This window comes from Spea bombifrons, chromosome 1 (assembly GCF_027358695.1).
Source record: "Spea bombifrons isolate aSpeBom1 chromosome 1, aSpeBom1.2.pri, whole genome shotgun sequence".
Lineage (NCBI taxonomy): Eukaryota > Metazoa > Chordata > Amphibia > Anura > Pelobatidae > Spea > Spea bombifrons.
The window spans coordinates 133,875,187-133,892,416 of NC_071087.1; the positions used below are offsets into that span (position 1 = coordinate 133,875,187).

General features: G+C 36.9%; 1 protein-coding gene across 1 annotated transcript; it reads right to left on the reverse strand.

Moving 5' to 3' along the window:
* Positions 1-1,649: 1,649 nt before the first annotated feature.
* Positions 1,650-10,727, reverse strand: CDO1 (cysteine dioxygenase type 1). Its single transcript, XM_053474264.1, has 5 exons — positions 10,480-10,727; positions 7,399-7,476; positions 5,649-5,806; positions 4,192-4,361; positions 1,650-2,230 (listed from the first exon to the last, which is right to left on the reverse strand). Exons 1-5 carry the CDS (start codon positions 10,647-10,649, stop codon positions 2,201-2,203), a joined length of 606 nt encoding a protein of 201 aa, XP_053330239.1. The 5' UTR covers positions 10,650-10,727; the 3' UTR covers positions 1,650-2,200.
* Positions 10,728-17,230: the final 6,503 nt, after the last annotated feature.

The following is a 17,230-nucleotide window of genomic DNA, read 5'->3' on the forward strand; positions in this document are numbered from 1 at the left end:
TCCAATTTACTTACCTACCAGCTGTCTCCTGAACTCATGGGTTTGGACAATTAACCTGGGTAGTCAAGAATGCCTTGTATTTGCACATGAAAATACTATATGGGAAGGAGCCTCAATCTTATTATGGGGAAAAATAGAAGAAAAGAACAGTGCCATGGAATTTTTTTTGTTCTTTAATACATACAGCATACAGTAATACAGACAAGCATTGACAAAAAGACGATTTTATTTCATTGTGGTCCAATAACCCTATTTTATTTGCAGACTTGTGCGATATTTTGGATTCGTTTTTTTTTTTTTTGCTCAAACACCACGTTGGGCTGGTTCTTGATGGCAATGCTAATGAAGTCCTACGCAATTCTTCCCTCTATTGGCTTACATTTATAATAGAGTTCAGCTTGATGAATAACACTGAACCATTCTATTGTTTACCGCAAGACAGTATGATAAGCAGTTAGTGTAATAACACAGCTGGAATACATATACATGATAAATATGCATGTTTCAAAACATTGTATTATCAGTAAAGTAGAACAATATTATAATATTGAAAATAATTGCAATGACACTTGTAATATATAAAACATATATATACACGGGCATACATTTTGTTTGACTTATTTCTGTAATCTAACCATGCCCAGTATTTTCTGTTGTATCTTTTTTCATGTCATAATAGACAAGGTGGATATTTGTACTGATGTTGTTATTGCTGTAATGCTTTATATGTAATAGTACATATATCATGCATCTGCAGTCCCTGCAATCAGCTTTTCTAATCAAACTTTACTAGGTATGCTTCTTTTCCATTTTGGTTTGTAATGTCTGTATCATTCAGAATCACAGAATCCTTTGGTACTGTGTTGCTTGACTTCATTTTCCGGACCATCTGTGGACCTACCATTGGGGTCCCTTCTCTCATATGATTGGGACAGAGGAGCAGGTTTGAGGGCCACATTCTTTGAAGCAGTAATTGCATCAGTAGTAGAGCAGATAGGGCCATTGCATGGGGATGCTGATCAGGGGCTTGAATATACCAACATATCAGGAGAAACCTAACATTTATTTAAAAGGAACAAATACAAGCTTTAATTTTCTGGCTAAACAGTGAAAAATTAAATGTCTGTTTACTGTACAAAAACAAACATTTCTTATGTACAGTAAACACAGATTTCTTTTTTATTGTAATATATTCTTACTTCTACCTATAGAAAATGCATCTGGAAATACACAAAGGCTTCCATTATAGAGCCAAGAGTGCTTAGCCTTCTCTGTATGCAGCAAGTGTCTCACAGCAAGAATGGTTTCTTGGCAGGGACTCTGTGTCACACAGTGGGTGAACAAGAACATAGCCTTTTAAAATGGGGGTTTATTCAGTAAAATCTCCAAACTTGGGTTTAAAAATAGAGAAGGTGAATATTTAAATTACACCTGTCAACATCAACCATAAAACAGATGTAAATATAAATATAAGTGGTATTAGCATGTGGTCTTGAGGAGCAGCGTTCATACAATTAGGTTCCAAGTTACACTTAGAAACCCTGGATAGATTGAAGGACATTAGTTGGTTTCTGTAGCCCATTGCTGAGCCCCTCTAAATACAAACCATACTTATTAATATGCAATTATAAAATGCATATCATAGAATCTTGGTCTGAGAAGAGCGGTGTTATCAGTGTGACATTGCATACATTTTGTTGTACAATTCCTGCATTACTGTGAAAGCAGGCCAAAATACTTTGCACTAAAATATATAGACAAAATGGAATGAATTTGAACTTTTATTGTTGCTTTTGAAAATTCCAAATTCATGTGTTACTTTTTTTTCTAAAAATACACAGAACAAAAATTTACACTTGTTACAAGACCAATAAAAATCTATACATACAAACTTGGGCACATTAAGAGAAGTTGGTTGCTATTTTAAAAAAGGACAAAAAAAATAAAAAAGCCTTTAAAAAATGAGAAAAGGAAAAAACAAACAAACCATAAAACCATTAAAAAAGGGACATTAGAGGGATAGCTTAATGGGTTTATCCAGGTGTGGGAAGTTGTTGTCTTTGATTTACAATGGCCTTCTTGTGAATCCTAGGGGAGGTATATGTACAGTTTGGTCATAGAAGTCCAAAGAGCTAACCGGTTTGACAAAACAGCATTTCAAGATACCACAGTATTTTATATAGCTTCTTCAAGGAAGTGGTTAGTTGTTTTCTTGTGATTGTGCGATGGCCTGTTCAAAGAAAAAAAAGCAAAACTTAAAAGCTGAATAAAAAAGCTTCATACAATTATTATTTGCAAGAAAATACATAATCAACTGAAATCCTATGAAGAAGATTTTTTTAATTTTTTTTTTTTTGTTTTTTTTTTTGTTTTTTTAACCAACCACTACATGTTAGCCAGGTGCGGACACTTTGGAAAATGAAGACTGTTAGAATGCATAGTGACTTTCCAATTGTGATTGTGGTGCCACTCTTAATGAGTGCACTATTAAGGAGCACATTTGGAAGAACAAATTCTCCCATGTTTGGCACTTACATTTTCAGCAAAATCTAACCTCTAGGCAAACCTCCAAGATTTTGCTAAATAAGAAAAAGGACCCTCGTAGAACATCAGTATGTGAACCAAGGACATGCCTGATTCCTTTAAGGTTATGCTTATAAACATTAATGTCTGACTATTTGTCACCCCCCCCCCCAAGACATGGCCTGTGTGCCATTCATTATCCGTTTATATATGGCCCATTAAATTGTAAGGAGCTGCGTAATTTGTTGGTACTTAATGAAAAAGAAAAGTTCTGACTTCTGACAATCTTAAGGGTATAGTAATCTGTTTGTTAAGGGTATAGTAATCGGTTTGTTACTCTGGTTTAACCATTAGCAGTGTTCATCTGAGGACTAAAATGTCCAGTAATGTAGAATGTGCACATTTTGTAACCAATCGGTACAAACAGACTCTGTAAATTGTGTGACTATTTCATGTTACCATACTATAGGGTTTATGTGCCAACTGCTTTTGCGGCCAAACAGAAAACTTGAAAGGTTTTGTTTGCCTTTCCATGATGCAGAGAGCAAGAATTGGAAGTCAGTCATGTTAAATATTTCATTGCAGGATTTCAACAAGTGATAACTGGTTATACCAGGATAAAATGCAACTCGTTGAACTCAAACATCCCTAGAAATTTTTTTTTAAAGAAAATGTCTGTGAAAAATCATATTGCAACTTTTCCAAGTAAAAAAAATAAAAAAAGCTGCCACACAAGAACCAAAGAGGAACTGTTACCCATCAATGTATACTATAAAATAAATGATTGTAAAACTACCTATAGTTGTTTTAATCAGTATAATTGGCTTTTAGTGTAACTTGAATACTGGAGAAGTCGTTTATCCTTCCCTCGCTACAGTCAAAACATCAACCATACAGTCTCTCTTCTATCGACATATTCCCCTTCTGAATGGATCCTAAACTTGCAAAAGCAGAACCCTCTTCTCCTTCTGTACCAGGATGTTTAAATATGTAGAATTTTTAACATCAAATTGTATCTTGTCATTTGTTTATGGTATTATTAATTTTCTCCATACCCCTATTGTTATAATACTACAGAATCTGCACCATATAAATAAAGGTAATGGAGTGAGTGTTTTATTGCAGGAAAGCCAGGATCTTGGACAAAAGGTGGCAAAACTAGCACAAGAATATCCTATTCCCAAATTATCTTCCTTTTCTTCACCCACGCTTATAATACAAAGGCTTTCTAAGCCAAATTAGCTTTCCCTAGAGTAGCGGAATAGTTTAATGTGGAGAGATAATCATGCAAATTCTAATATCACTGTGCTATAGAGGCAGACTTGTAATGCACATCTAATACCTTGAGCAAACATCATTAAATACATTTATTAAATTATACGATTTGGAAAAGGTCCACTTTAGGTTTACTGACCTAAATTTATTTTCAATGGGCTATGAATAGACAATTTTCTGGAGTTTTACCAAGTATTCATTACAAGCCAATGCATCATAATGAAATTTTTTTGCATTTTTTTGTAATTGATTTGTTTATAATGAATATTCTTCACTTCTTTTGCACATAACAATGTGCATTAGTTATATGTTCACAGCATACAAGAGTTACCGCCTCCTTACATTTGCTGCAACAATAAGGATAACATGGCTCGGTTTGTAGTTTATACTTACAAAAGGAGTCCTTTCTCCATACTTGCTCCAAAAGGTCATTTTAACTGTATTTTTGTGCCCTGTCCGTTGATCAAATGTATGGCAGTGGTCAAAAGGAGGGCTGTAAAGATGAAGGCTCACAGCGGTCTCTGTATGGCTTGGGTTTTCCACACGGTGAAGGCCTATGGAGTCTGAGGCATATAGGAAAAGCAATAAACATAAAAGTTTACATTACCTGTCTGTTAACTGTATAGTATAATTGTTAAGATCGAGGAGAACTATTTATGGGTCATAAATACTTTGTTTAAATATTATTACAGCAAGGAATTGAATGGGTGAGTCCTTTCCCTCATCATAAATTGTGCCAGAAGGTCTTGAGATAGGGGTTGTTACACTAGAACTAGAATACCAAGAGGAACAGTAACGCCTGGAGGGAAAAAACCTAAGGTTGTCCTGTTTTGGTAAGGACGGGCCTGCCTATGTCATCTACGCGATCAAATGACCCGTTTAAAGAGAATTATCACCTTTATTAATCTTAGTTTAGCTAAAGATTAATTTATCAGATACTTTGTACTTTGTTTTCCAGCCAGTGTAATTGGTTTGGAAATATTTTAAAAGTTTAATGGAAAAAAGCCAAGATCTGCAACACAATGTAGCCAAACTAGCATTATCTAATCAATTTCCTGTCGTCCTTACAAAGGCTGTCTGAACAACTCAACAGTATGAACTGTATGAAAAAAGGAACACAAACAGATTGAGAACAATATGTTGAGAAGGCTGATGTCGTGATATACACATAACGTAGATTTCTAATACATATATACTGCCTATGTTATGCCTAAATGCCATTATCCAAGTACTATATATAACAAATACATACCTAAAAATAAAAAAGGGGATTAGAGGAAGTCATAGATCACCTTTACAGGGGAAGTACCACAGAAGGGCAAATATTTTTCCTTGGGCATTAGAGTGCTTCGTACCGTAATGTAGGTTAGAGTTGAAGAACCCCCTCCCGATTTCATTATGTTCCAACACGCTAACTTTATCTGCAGACCTGGAGGCTGCCATTGTTGTCAATCATAGTGATTCCGCCTGCTCAAACACCCCACTAAGCTGTTTATGGCAAAGCTAATCAAGTCTTGAGTCTCCAAAGAAACCCTTTCCACCATAGACTTTCATTAGATTAAGGCTGAGCACAAAAGGTAGTATGTATGTTTGTATACTTTTATTTATTAAGCGCTAATTCTTTTGCACAGCGCTTTACAGTTTACATTCTAATAATAATAATATATATATATTATTTACATTTGAATGAAGGAATGATAAAGGAGGCATTTATTAAACTGGCTGTATGTTATTTGTTAATGGTTTCATTTTATAAAGTGAAGATTAAGAGACACCCTGATAGACAGAACATTTGTTATATCAAGTGTTACTATGCAGAGCATGATAACAGATAAATACGGATAAATTACCATTTATGTAGGCGCACTGATTCAGCTTCAGCACGCCTTCTGATTTTTTCGCCATCTCGCCATTCATTTTCTTTTGTGGCCATTCATATAGCGTCTCTTTAAGGCTACCCTGAAGAATCTTCAAGAAGCAGTGGGAGTTGGTGTGGTCATGGATACTGCTGCATGGGGGGGGGAGAGGGAAAACCATGTCAGGTAGAGGACAAACCCTATGCAATGTACAGTAACGCCATGTTTTAACACTGTATTCATTCATTGACTGCATCACAATGTAATGTTGGTAGACATAAAAAAATGGATTTTCAAAGACTGAAACCGTTAAAATTGGACTCTGATTACATTTGTGATTTTCATTAAAATGTCTGTGGAAAATGCCATAAAGACCAAAACAGAACAAACAACCCCTACATGAAGGAATATATAAAGGAGATAAACAGAACTATAATATCAATAACTGTCACATGCTTTTGGTTTCAATCATGATTGCACCAAACACATAAATGCTCTATTTTAGCTTTAGTAAATAAAATACAGTTTTATCCACAGAACATTTAAGTGTTTCACTTTAATTAGGGTTACCGTCACAATTGTGCAAGCTATACGAATGTGTCATTTATAAAGAATTTATAATGGATGGAATTGCAGGTCATCTGATGCAGAAGGATAGGACAAAGTCATGTAAATTAGAGGGCAAAAACACATCACCCTACCCTAAAAGGTTAAAAGAAAATGGAACAGTACGAAATTGCTGCAGACGTTCTGGAATGCACATAATTCTACTAGCCACAGGCAGAGTAGCAAACCTAGACTTTACTACATAACCTTAAGGGATATAAAAGGTGTCCTATTTCATTTGAGAGAACAACTTCACTATCTACTACAATGACCAGACTCAGGACTCATACACTTTATATAGATCTAAAACTAATCACCAAAAGAACTCTGATAGATGGCTATAAGATCTATTATTGGGCTTGGTTTCACAAAGATAACCATACCGACCCGTTAATGTAATACGCCTAGAAGAACAAAACAGATCTCCATCATCTACAATCCCTGATCCAAAATGCTCCAAGTATTGACATCACTGTGTTCCAGTAACTATAATAGCAGGTTAATACCGCGTTTTCTTTACCACTTCTGTGATCTAGAGGACATACTTAATGCAAAAGTGGAGATCCGAGACCTTGTGTTACACAGACTATTATACAGCGGCAACTAGTGTGTAAAGGTTAGTTTTGTTTATCCCAGTACTAAAGGTCATAAACAGCTTTTATATCCATTTCCAAAAGACAGAGGAGAGAAATAACTTAGAGTTTAATATTTCAGCATCCACAGTTTCTTATCGGCCTCTCAGCTGCTTCTCCTCCATTCCCAATCATTGATTACATGTGGAAAAGTTTGGATGAAGATTGCTTCACACAGAATGGGCAATGAACCACAACAAGCTTGCCCAATTAGAATTTGAAGTGGCAGGAACCCAATGTTTTCATACAAGCGTTACGCAAAAATACTTGATTACTTATTAGGACATAAAGTTGGTCTAATCAGCACAAATTGACTGAACATGTGTTAAGGCTGTATGATCTCTATAAATCTGCAAGTGTTACACTTTTTTTTTTTTTTTTTTGTGACGGTAATACTTTTTTCCACTCACTGGTTCATCTGATGAGGTCTCCGAATCTCCACATTATCTGTTACTTTATACGTTTTGTACAAGGAAAACCTATAGCAATGCATAACTAGAACTTACCTGCCATGTCCTTCACCCCAGCACAAGAGCATCAAGTTAAATTTCCCATTTCCTTCATCGACAAGATTCCGAGTGTACCTAAAAACAGCAAGTGTTAGAACAGTGAGCAAAGTATATTGTATTGGAACGATTGTATAGAAACATGAAATATGATAAAGCAATAAGTGAATTAAATTAAGGTTATTGGGGAAAATACTGGTCACATTTTCCTAAATGAAATTTAATGACTGCAATGCCCAAATGCAGACTGTATTTAAAATGTTCTTTATAGTAAAGTTCTTTTCTTCCATAAATAAATTTATATATGGGCTTCTATAAATTGATGTATGACAGCGGCAGCCAACAGGTAGCTCTTGACTCGTTTGGACAATTATCTAAATGTTACCTAGGTACATGGTGAATTAGGATTAAAACCGTTGTGGTTTAACAAAAAAACTGATCTGTTTTTTTAAAAATGTATTCCATTAGAAATAGAGCCAGAACGTTCCATGACAAATATAACAAATATTTGAATCATTTCACTCTACAAGTATTCTGAAAGTTCAAAACACAAAACTAAACAAGATTTGGTTGAAAATACCTCATAATGAGGACTAATACACATTGCCAGCAAAGCATATTTTGTCCTTTTAGCACTGTATTCCATGAGTAACAGAACAAATGAGGCATTGTGAGCTGCATGAGATGACAAACTATGGTTCAACTACAAGTATTTCCTAATTGTCAAGTTCTATGTAGCCGCTCACTTTTTGTATCTCATAGGAAGTACCTTAGAAGTCCCTCTCTTTAATGTATAATATATATTATATATATACACACACAGATCTCAAAACACACTGTCCAGTCTTAACACATACCCAAAAAAATTACATCATAGAATATCTATAACATCATCACATATGAGCCTGTCAATGTGTAAACAATTTCAAAGGTCCATATGGTTCTGGGCACCCTGGTGGTTCTATGTGGAATTGCAATTAAAATACATACATTTACAAATGGCTTTATTAAGAAAGAACCTTTTTTCAAGCATACCTGTAACCTATCTGTAAAAAGTTTGTAAATTTAAACTACATTTTTGAATAATAAATTGCATTGTTCTTAGAACACATTGATTATATATGTAAAAAGAGAAAAAAGCAAAAAACAAAGTGCTAAATGTGGAGCAGGAAGCATGAACACCAACAGAATATTCTTGATGACTGGTCCACATTTAACACAACGTAATACTGTTTTTTTGACATTTTGGTAACAGGTTCTACTGATGGTGTAAAAAGAAAACAGGAACAGGATTTAAGTTGAGTCAGGGCCAAACATAATGAGCTGCAAAGCCTTGGGCTAAAGTAACTTAAAACTGCTTTAAAAACAGACAGTATAATTCCTTAGGTTAGTATTTTTAAGAGCTTAATTTTCTTTCTGTAGGACAAAACCACAAAAAAAACATTGTACAGAGTTACACAGCATTGTGTTCCATACAGCTGCCAATTTAAATACAATTATCAAAGCGATTATCCTCTTGGAATATAAAAAAAAAAAGCTTTTGATAAAGGTCACTTTTTAGCCTGTTCCTACCTAAGGCAGGTAGAGCTTTAGCAGGTACCGGTTGTAAGTGGACAGCACACACACACACACACACACACACACACACACACACACACACACAATGGAATTATGGATGGATGCATTTGGGATTTTCTACTGCAGTTGAAGACTATATACAAATGCAGTCTACAGTGAAACCTATAATTACAAGAATGAATCCAGAAATAAAAAAAACATAACCTTCATCAAGAATAGGCATAGCGTGTACTGATGTGTCGCAGGATTTGTTTTTATATATATTATACACACACACACACACACACACACACAGAAATCCTTTCATTAGAAATACACTATTTTGGTAGGTACCAGGACAGTGGTAGCCCCAAGAAATGGACACATCAGTTCACAGAGTACAGTTAAACCACTGTGGGTGTGAGCCAGAGCCCTGCACTTTGAGTTATATCACTTCAGGATTACTTGGAACAAAAACATGTGCTTTTGGGAAATGAAGTAATGAAAAGGGTCTGAAAAAAACAGGTTAAATCTGGATAAGTAAGCTGTGCAGCCATGCAAGGCAGATCTGGCAGCAACCGGCGGTGTCAAACCCCAGTGACATGTGATTGGCTGCCAGAGACACTCCCACTCCACTCCCACAGAACGCTCTGGAATTCAACAGGTTCTGCGTGGCATTCACCAAAAGCCTCCGGCTCTAGAGAGAACAGCATGGTAAATACAGAGCAGCTGCGGCAAATCACATACATGTGGCCCCTGACACATGCCTGCAGTATGCAGGAGACCGAGTGATTATGTAATAATACCCTTTCATTTGTATGTGCCGCCTGAGAGATAAATCAAACTTGATATAATATAGATACATACATACACACTAAGACTGTATGCACAATATTTACAAAAACATGTCTGCTGTTTACAAACATAATTGGTTACATATTTAGCCCTTGAGGTGCAATAAGATAAGTTAACAATGTTTATTAGGACATGTAATTAGTTGTGGTGTTGTTTTCAAGTGTACTTGACGAAAATAAAATATTTAAAAGGCTTTAATAAAAAACACATATAATGCCCATGATTTAGAGATAGATATATATATATATATATATATGCACCTTAAAAAATATGCAGATCTAGGATGTTTCTTGGTAGAATGTTTACTATTTTGCAGTTTTAAGACGATCATGAAATGCATAGATTAGTTTGTCCATCTTTCAGTTACACCCATTGTCTTCCCATATATATATATATTACACCAGTTACTTATTGTGCCAACTGCTTTAATTTGAGACATTAATGCAAGTCAGGTGTGGGTGAATATCTGATTCCTTATCACAGCTTTCTGTTGGTCATAATGGTCACACATGAACATATGGAAAAAACAATGCAATATACTTAATGTACCCATCAACAAGTCATCTCTCCATTATAAACCAGATGTGGTGCAGACAACTAAGCTAATAGATTTTTTTAGTGCATCACAAAAATATACCATTCTGTTTTTGTCTCTATTGGACTCATTACCTGTACTGATCAAACTTTGCATACTTCATCCACTCCAGTGGATTGCTTTCATACGACTCCACTAGATTCTGAACTTCTTCCACATTAACTTTGTCACTGGAAAAGATCTGGTGTAGGATCTGGATGAGCTCATCCAATGTCTGAGGCTTCAGGACTTCGGTGTGATCCATACTATTAATGTGGCACTAAGCACAAGCTCCTGTGGACGTCAGCAGCTCATTCACACTGGATAACTGCAGACTTGCACTGTTTTCTTCACTATTTATGTTCTCAGACTTGAAAAAAGGGTTGTACCAAATTTCCTAGGGGTGGCAGGGCGGATAACTCCAGTATCAGCCTCTGATCCTTATCCCAGGCAGTGTGGGATGGCAAGTATTACCCTTGGTTTTACATACAATGAAGTTTGCTGACATAAAAGATAACATTCTTTTGTTTCACACCAATGCCATTAACCTCTGCTGCTTGCAGACATCCACATTAAAGATAGGCAATAAAGTACCTTGGCTACCTCTTATAAATGCATAGATCTTTCCCAACTGAGCTTTCAGTATGGGGCTTCCAAGGGGGAAAACCGCTTCCATTGATTTTTTTTGTTATGCAGAATCCCTACAATCCCTACTTCAAGCTGCTTTGTGTAAGTAGTATAATGAGTTATAAAAAAGTGGTGTTTTAGGCAAATAATCATTAGCAGATAGTTTTTTTTATTGTTTTATATGAAGCTTTTGTCAGTTTTAATGGCAGAAGCCAGCTTTGTGTCTCAGGACAATAAAGTGTAATGGAAAGAAAATAATATAGCCAAATTTCACTGGGTTAAATAATTATCACTGGAAATGGTTTTAACAGTACTGTACAAAGGAATGTTTGGGCGTATGACGATACTTGTTTTTAATACTGCATTTAGTTACAAAAATGTTACGTTCCAAAGAGTAGGTGGAATGGCACTTTTAAATAAACTTATGGAAAGGGTCACTCCAGCTATCATATGCACATTCCCATCGAGCCCCCATTTGTATTTTCCTTTTCGTCTGACTCTTTTCTGTGCTTGTCTCGGCCAAACAAGAGATATACCCACCAATACGCATGCAGAGAAAGTGTCCCCATTATTTTCAATGGAAACTCTTTCCTGACACTGATTGGCTGCTGCAGGTAGCCACTCAGTAGTAGGGTAACTGCTTCTTTCTTTTTTTCATTTCTTTAGCATAAACTATCCCTTTAATATAGGATTTTTCATTCTTTGTTCTTGAATTAATTTTCTAATTGTGGATTTATATAAAATGTTTTGCTCAATAAATAAAAATAAATCTTAAAGGTCACAACAGTATGCATCCCACAGTATCACAGTATCACGTATACAACTAAAAGTGTAGGAGCTCCAAAAGTTCTAAAATCTCTGAGTTTAGGTATTGTTGAATGGATTAGGGAGTGGCTGAGTGACAGACAACAGAGGGTTGTAGTCCACGGATTGTATGCAGAGCAAGGTACTTGGACCCATTCTCTTATATTTTTATATTTTTATTAGTGATATTAACAGTCCTTGATGGTATGGTATTGTATGTATTTTTGCTGATGACACAAAGATTTGCAGCAGGGTTGATGCTCCTGGAGGGATAAGCCAAATGGTAAATGATTTAGGTAAACTGGAAAAATGGTCAGATCTGTAGCAACTGGTATCTAATGTAGATAAATGCAAAGTAATGCATCTAGGGTATAAAACCCAAGGACAGAGTATAGAATATTTGATACTGTCCTTACTTTTAACGTGTGAGGAAAGGGATTTAGGGGTAATTATTTCAAAGGATTTAAAGACAGGTAGACAATGCAGTAGAGCATTAGCAGTAGCAGTAGAGGTATTAGCAGTAGAAAGAGGGAAGTGCTCATGCCATTGTACCGATCACTGGTGAGACCTCACTTGGAGTATTGTGTACAGTACTGGAGACCATATCGCCTGGATATAGATATGTTGGAGAGTTCACAGAAGGGCTACTAAAATGGTTCATGGATTACAGGATAAAACTTACCAGGAAAGGTTAAATGATCTTCACATTTATAGCCTGGAAGAAAGACGTGACAGCGGGGATATGATAGAAACATTTAAGTACTTAAAGGGAATCCACATGATAAAGGAAGAGAGTTTATTTAAAAGGAGAAATACCACCACAACAAGAGGACATAGTCTTAAGCTAGTGGGGCAAAGGTTGAAAAGTATCATCAGGATATATTACTTTACTGAAAGGGTAGTGGATGCATGGAATAGCCTTCCAGCAGAAGTGGTAGCTGTTTATACAGTGAAGGTGTTTACGCAAGCATGGGATAGCAATAAGGCTAAGTCATAGCGTACCTAGCAGGGGGGAAGGGCGGTCCCCACCGGGTACCGCCCATCAGGGGGGTGCCACCATGCCACCATCCCTCCAGTGACGGACAGTAATGTCTGTCTCTAGAGGAGCAGGCTCGGTTGGGGAGATCAAAGATCTCCCTCCAACCGGCTTAAAGTCAATCAAGGGAGCAGGAGATATGTTAATGCAGACCTCCGATCCTACTCCCTTGCGATGCATATATCCCGGCGCACAACACTGAAGCCGCGTCCATCGCCTTACGCACTCATTGCCCCGGAAGGACAGGACACAGAAGGAGAAGAGGCAAGAGGAAGAACGAAGAGGGGGAGGGAAAGTGACAGTGGCAGAGAAAAGGTAGGAAACATTCAGTGAGAGTGGATTAGTGTGTGAGAGTGATGGGTGTTATGCTGTAGTTTAGGCTGAATGTTTGTGAATTAGTGTGTGTGTGATAGCATGGATGTGTAAGTGTGTGGGGGGGGTTGCATGGCATAGGGAGGCTGTAATCACATTCCTATCATGCCCAGGTTCCAGCATGTACGGCTCACTGGGCATGATATGAGTGTGATTGCTGTTAGCTATATATATATCTATATATCCAACCACACTTTTATTAAAAGTAAGAAGTAAGTAACACACCAAAATTGGACAGAAAAATTCAATAACAATATTTATATATATATATATATATATATATATATAATTGCTAACGGCAATCACACTCCTATCATGCCCAGGCAGCCAGTACATGCTAGAAACTGGGCATGATAGGAGCGTGATTGCTGTTAACAATCACACTCCTATAATTGTAACTCAGCCAGTACAAGTTGGAATCTGTGTATGCCTGGGCATGATAGGATTGTGATTGCTGTTACCAAATTCTAGTCAGCAATCATAAGCCAAGAATTCAACAGAGTGAGAGCGTCAAGGTCCAAGTCAGAATGGTCAGAGAGCTAGCACATAGACAGACTGCTTAGTTGTAAGTGTGAACACTATCATATCTAAACATCAAGGTTTCCTTCACAGGTGTTACAATATAATCTAGCACTTTAAGTGCTAAGATGGGAGCAGAGCCTTTAAATAGATCATGGACAGAAACTGCCCATCCTACATAGGAGAGGAATCTCAACTTCAGAGCATGGAAGCCAATGCCACCCACTGAGGGGCTGGTCTGGGAGGCTCTGGAGGCCAAGTCTTTGGGTGCAGGGTCTTTATTGCATTTTCACACCTTTATTTAACACCTGACATGCACTAACATTTAAAAGTTTGAGGGCCCCTTAGAAATGTCCTTGTTTAGAAATTGTGTCCAAATAACATGAAATGGATCAGAAATACAGTGCAGACATTGTTAATATTGTAAATGACTATTGTAGCTGGAAACAGCTTATTTTTAATGGAATATCTTCATAGGCGTACAGAGGTCCTTTATCACTCCCATCACTCCTGTGTTCAGGGCCGGCGCCACCTATAGGCAAAGTAAGCGCCCACCTAAGGCGCCTACTTGGATGGGGCACCGGCAGCCGCGAACTGCCGGCCGTGGACATTCATTAGAAGCGCGGTCACTTGATGGGAGGCAGGCAGCCGCACAGGCAGTGCAAGCTGCAGCCCCGAGCCGCCGGCCGTGGTCACTCAGTAAGCGTTTCCGCGGCTCGTGGTCACTATGGGAGGAGTGGGTGTGACAAAAGGGGAGGGGCTTGTGTGTGTGGAGCCAGGGGCGGCGAAATTGTGTTTTGCCTAGGGTGGCAAAAATCCTTGCACCAGCCTGTATTCCAGTGTCACGTTGTGTTAGATAATCCATGTTTAAAAGGCTAATTAATTATTAGAAAACTCCTTTTCATTATGTAACTCTAAACTTTCGAACGGTAGTGTATATTAGAAAAATATTAGCTATATTTATAACAGGGATTAACAAATAACTTCCTGTCACCTAGGGTTGTGCAAGGGTGCGCTGCTAATGGTATAGAAGTACAATGTACACCTTAGTACTAAATTTAATGCTAAGGTGTGTGTTGTACTTTGCATCCAGTGAGGGCCCCCAATGCCAGTTGTGTTTGCTCAGTCCCAGCATTCTGAGCCTTGGGATATGACATAAGTTCTCGGCATTCAGACGCAAGAAGTGTGTGAGGACTGCAAGTGAGCAGAAGAGCTGTCCTGAGTCTACAAGTGGGGAAAAGTGTGTGTAGGTATGTTACTGTGTGTATGTTGAAATGTTACCATGTATGAGTGTGTGTGAGAGAGCACCAAAGTTGTTGATTATAAGACCACCCTAATTATAGGACGACACCCCAAAATTTGAAAATTAATTTAGAAAAAAAGAAAAATCCTGATTAAAAAGTTTTACTAGTAAATATGAATTCACATGTAAAATATTTTTTTTCATATTTAATAAAAACTATGATTGAGAAAAATGCATTTCTTGTTTTATTTCCTTTTATTTGCCAACCTGCCCCCCAGCTTGCCACTCTGCCCCAGATATGTCAGCGGAGGTTGTCTGCGCGCATCGCACAGACGTTCACCGGCTGCCAGAGAGGAGGATCCAGGTCCCCTGCGGTGCTGAAGAATGTAGAAGACCTTAGTGTAACGAGATATACATTTTTAGTGTAAACTTGTGTCTATAATATACCCAAGTTGTGCATTCCTCTCTGACTCAATGCCCTGGTAAAATGGGAAAAAAATAACAATTGGACTTCTTTGGCTTGATTCAATAAGCCATTTAAATCTAGATGTTATTGAAGGGAGGGGAGATTGAATTATAAAATCATCCTCATCAGTATGCATTTCAACTCACATCACACATATCTAAATAAAGAGGGCTAATACATTTATCAGACAAGCATTGAGAGCACGTGTAAGCAGGTCAAAGCAATGCTCTGGGCAGCCGATTAAGATCAGTGTAATTAAAAAATAGGTTCAATTAAATTAGACTATACATAAATGTGTAGAGGTCCCCTTTGCCTTAGTCAGTCGCAGCAAAGAAAGTTTCAGTCAAAAAAGCACCCTTGAAATTCATAATGGATATTTCTAATTTTACAAATGATGTAAAAAATCCATAAATTCCAGGGTAAGCGGAATCATTGTAAATGTTAAAGTGATGTAGACTAATAGAGCAGCCTGCATCAGGTTATTAAATATAAAGTCACATAAAGGCTTTCACCTGGGATAGGAAACGAAGATAGGAAAGCCAATATTCAGAAATAGTTTTGCATTATATTTTTAGATTGCCATAAACCATCAGACTTACTGTGAATGGATGAAAAGACACTACTGAATCTGAACTCTTAACAATAAAGTTTAAACAGGAGAGGTTAGTCTCAGTCTATCTTTAGCCAAAATATAACCATTTGGCTCATCTAATGTGCTGGCTTTTCCTGATCAAGTTAAATGTAATAATAATTATACAGATTAGAATGATTTACAGTATATTCAATTATAATTAGACATATTAGTATGATTTATGTAAAGCAGGGAAGTCTGGAATGAATTTATTTTAATAATTCCTAGTATTTCAAGAGTAACGGTTTAAAACACTTAATTACTGGTACTTGTGTTTTGTGAGAACCTGACTGATTTAATATTGTTGCAATTTTTAGTAAGCTGATTTAATAAATAATTTTTTCAAGTTGTTAGTTCAATTAATACTTGATACATTTCCAGCAGAGATCTCAACAATCTATTTAGACTTGATGAGTTAAGCATATGAAGGGTAGGTAATTAAAAAAAATAGTGTATATATTTTTTTAAAAGATAAACCCTTGCAATGTTGTCATGTTTAATTTAATTTGGCAATAAAAATATCATGTATTTGTTTTATCTTTATACCCAGCAACATTATTTACTTTGACCAGTTTGTGTCTTAAAAATGTAGCTCCTTGTAATGCATACTATATAGGGTGAGCCCACTTGGCGCAGTCCTCCATAGTGTAAATGGGCCAACTAAGAGCAGGTCCAAACAGATTGCCCAAGAGGGTGATCTGCCCTGATTTTGCTGCAGAAGGACTACCTTACTCTGGATCTGCCGTCCTAGTCTTAGTTGGTCTTGGCCAGAATATGTTGCTGTTTCTACCATGAGTAAAAGTAGTTAAGACCTGTCTACATATGTGTAGATGTATCTAACAATCTGACTAAAATGTGTTTATCCATTAGGTGAGGATGCCTCCCATGGATGTCTAGGCGTTTTTGTTAGCAGTCACAATCTAGATTTGCCACGTGCATCAACACCAGTAACACCAAGTTTCATGAAGATGGGTCATTATATTTAGGCTAGTATCTACAGTACAACCTGGGCAGCATCAGATCACAAGAATCTTCTACACTATATTGAACTACAAAGGTTAGAATCAGTTATATGACATAACGTGTGCAAACTATAGCACTTAGTTGGTTGGAATAAGTCTCTTCAGAGGTTTATTCAGGATATGTAA

What these genes read in the sequence shown, in the direction of transcription:
- CDO1 (XM_053474264.1), bottom strand. Translation starts at nt 10,649, where the DNA reads ATGGATCACACCGAAGTCCTGAAGCCTCAGACATTGGATGAGCTCATC. An exon ending in TGGGGTGAAGGACATGGCAG is followed by an intron (nt 5,807 to 7,398) that starts GTAAGTTCTAGT and finishes CCCCCCATGCAG; the next exon opens with CAGTATCCATGACCACACCA. An exon ending in TCAGTGCGCCTACATAAATG is followed by an intron (nt 4,362 to 5,648) that starts GTAATTTATCCG and finishes TATATGCCTCAG; the next exon opens with ACTCCATAGGCCTTCACCGT.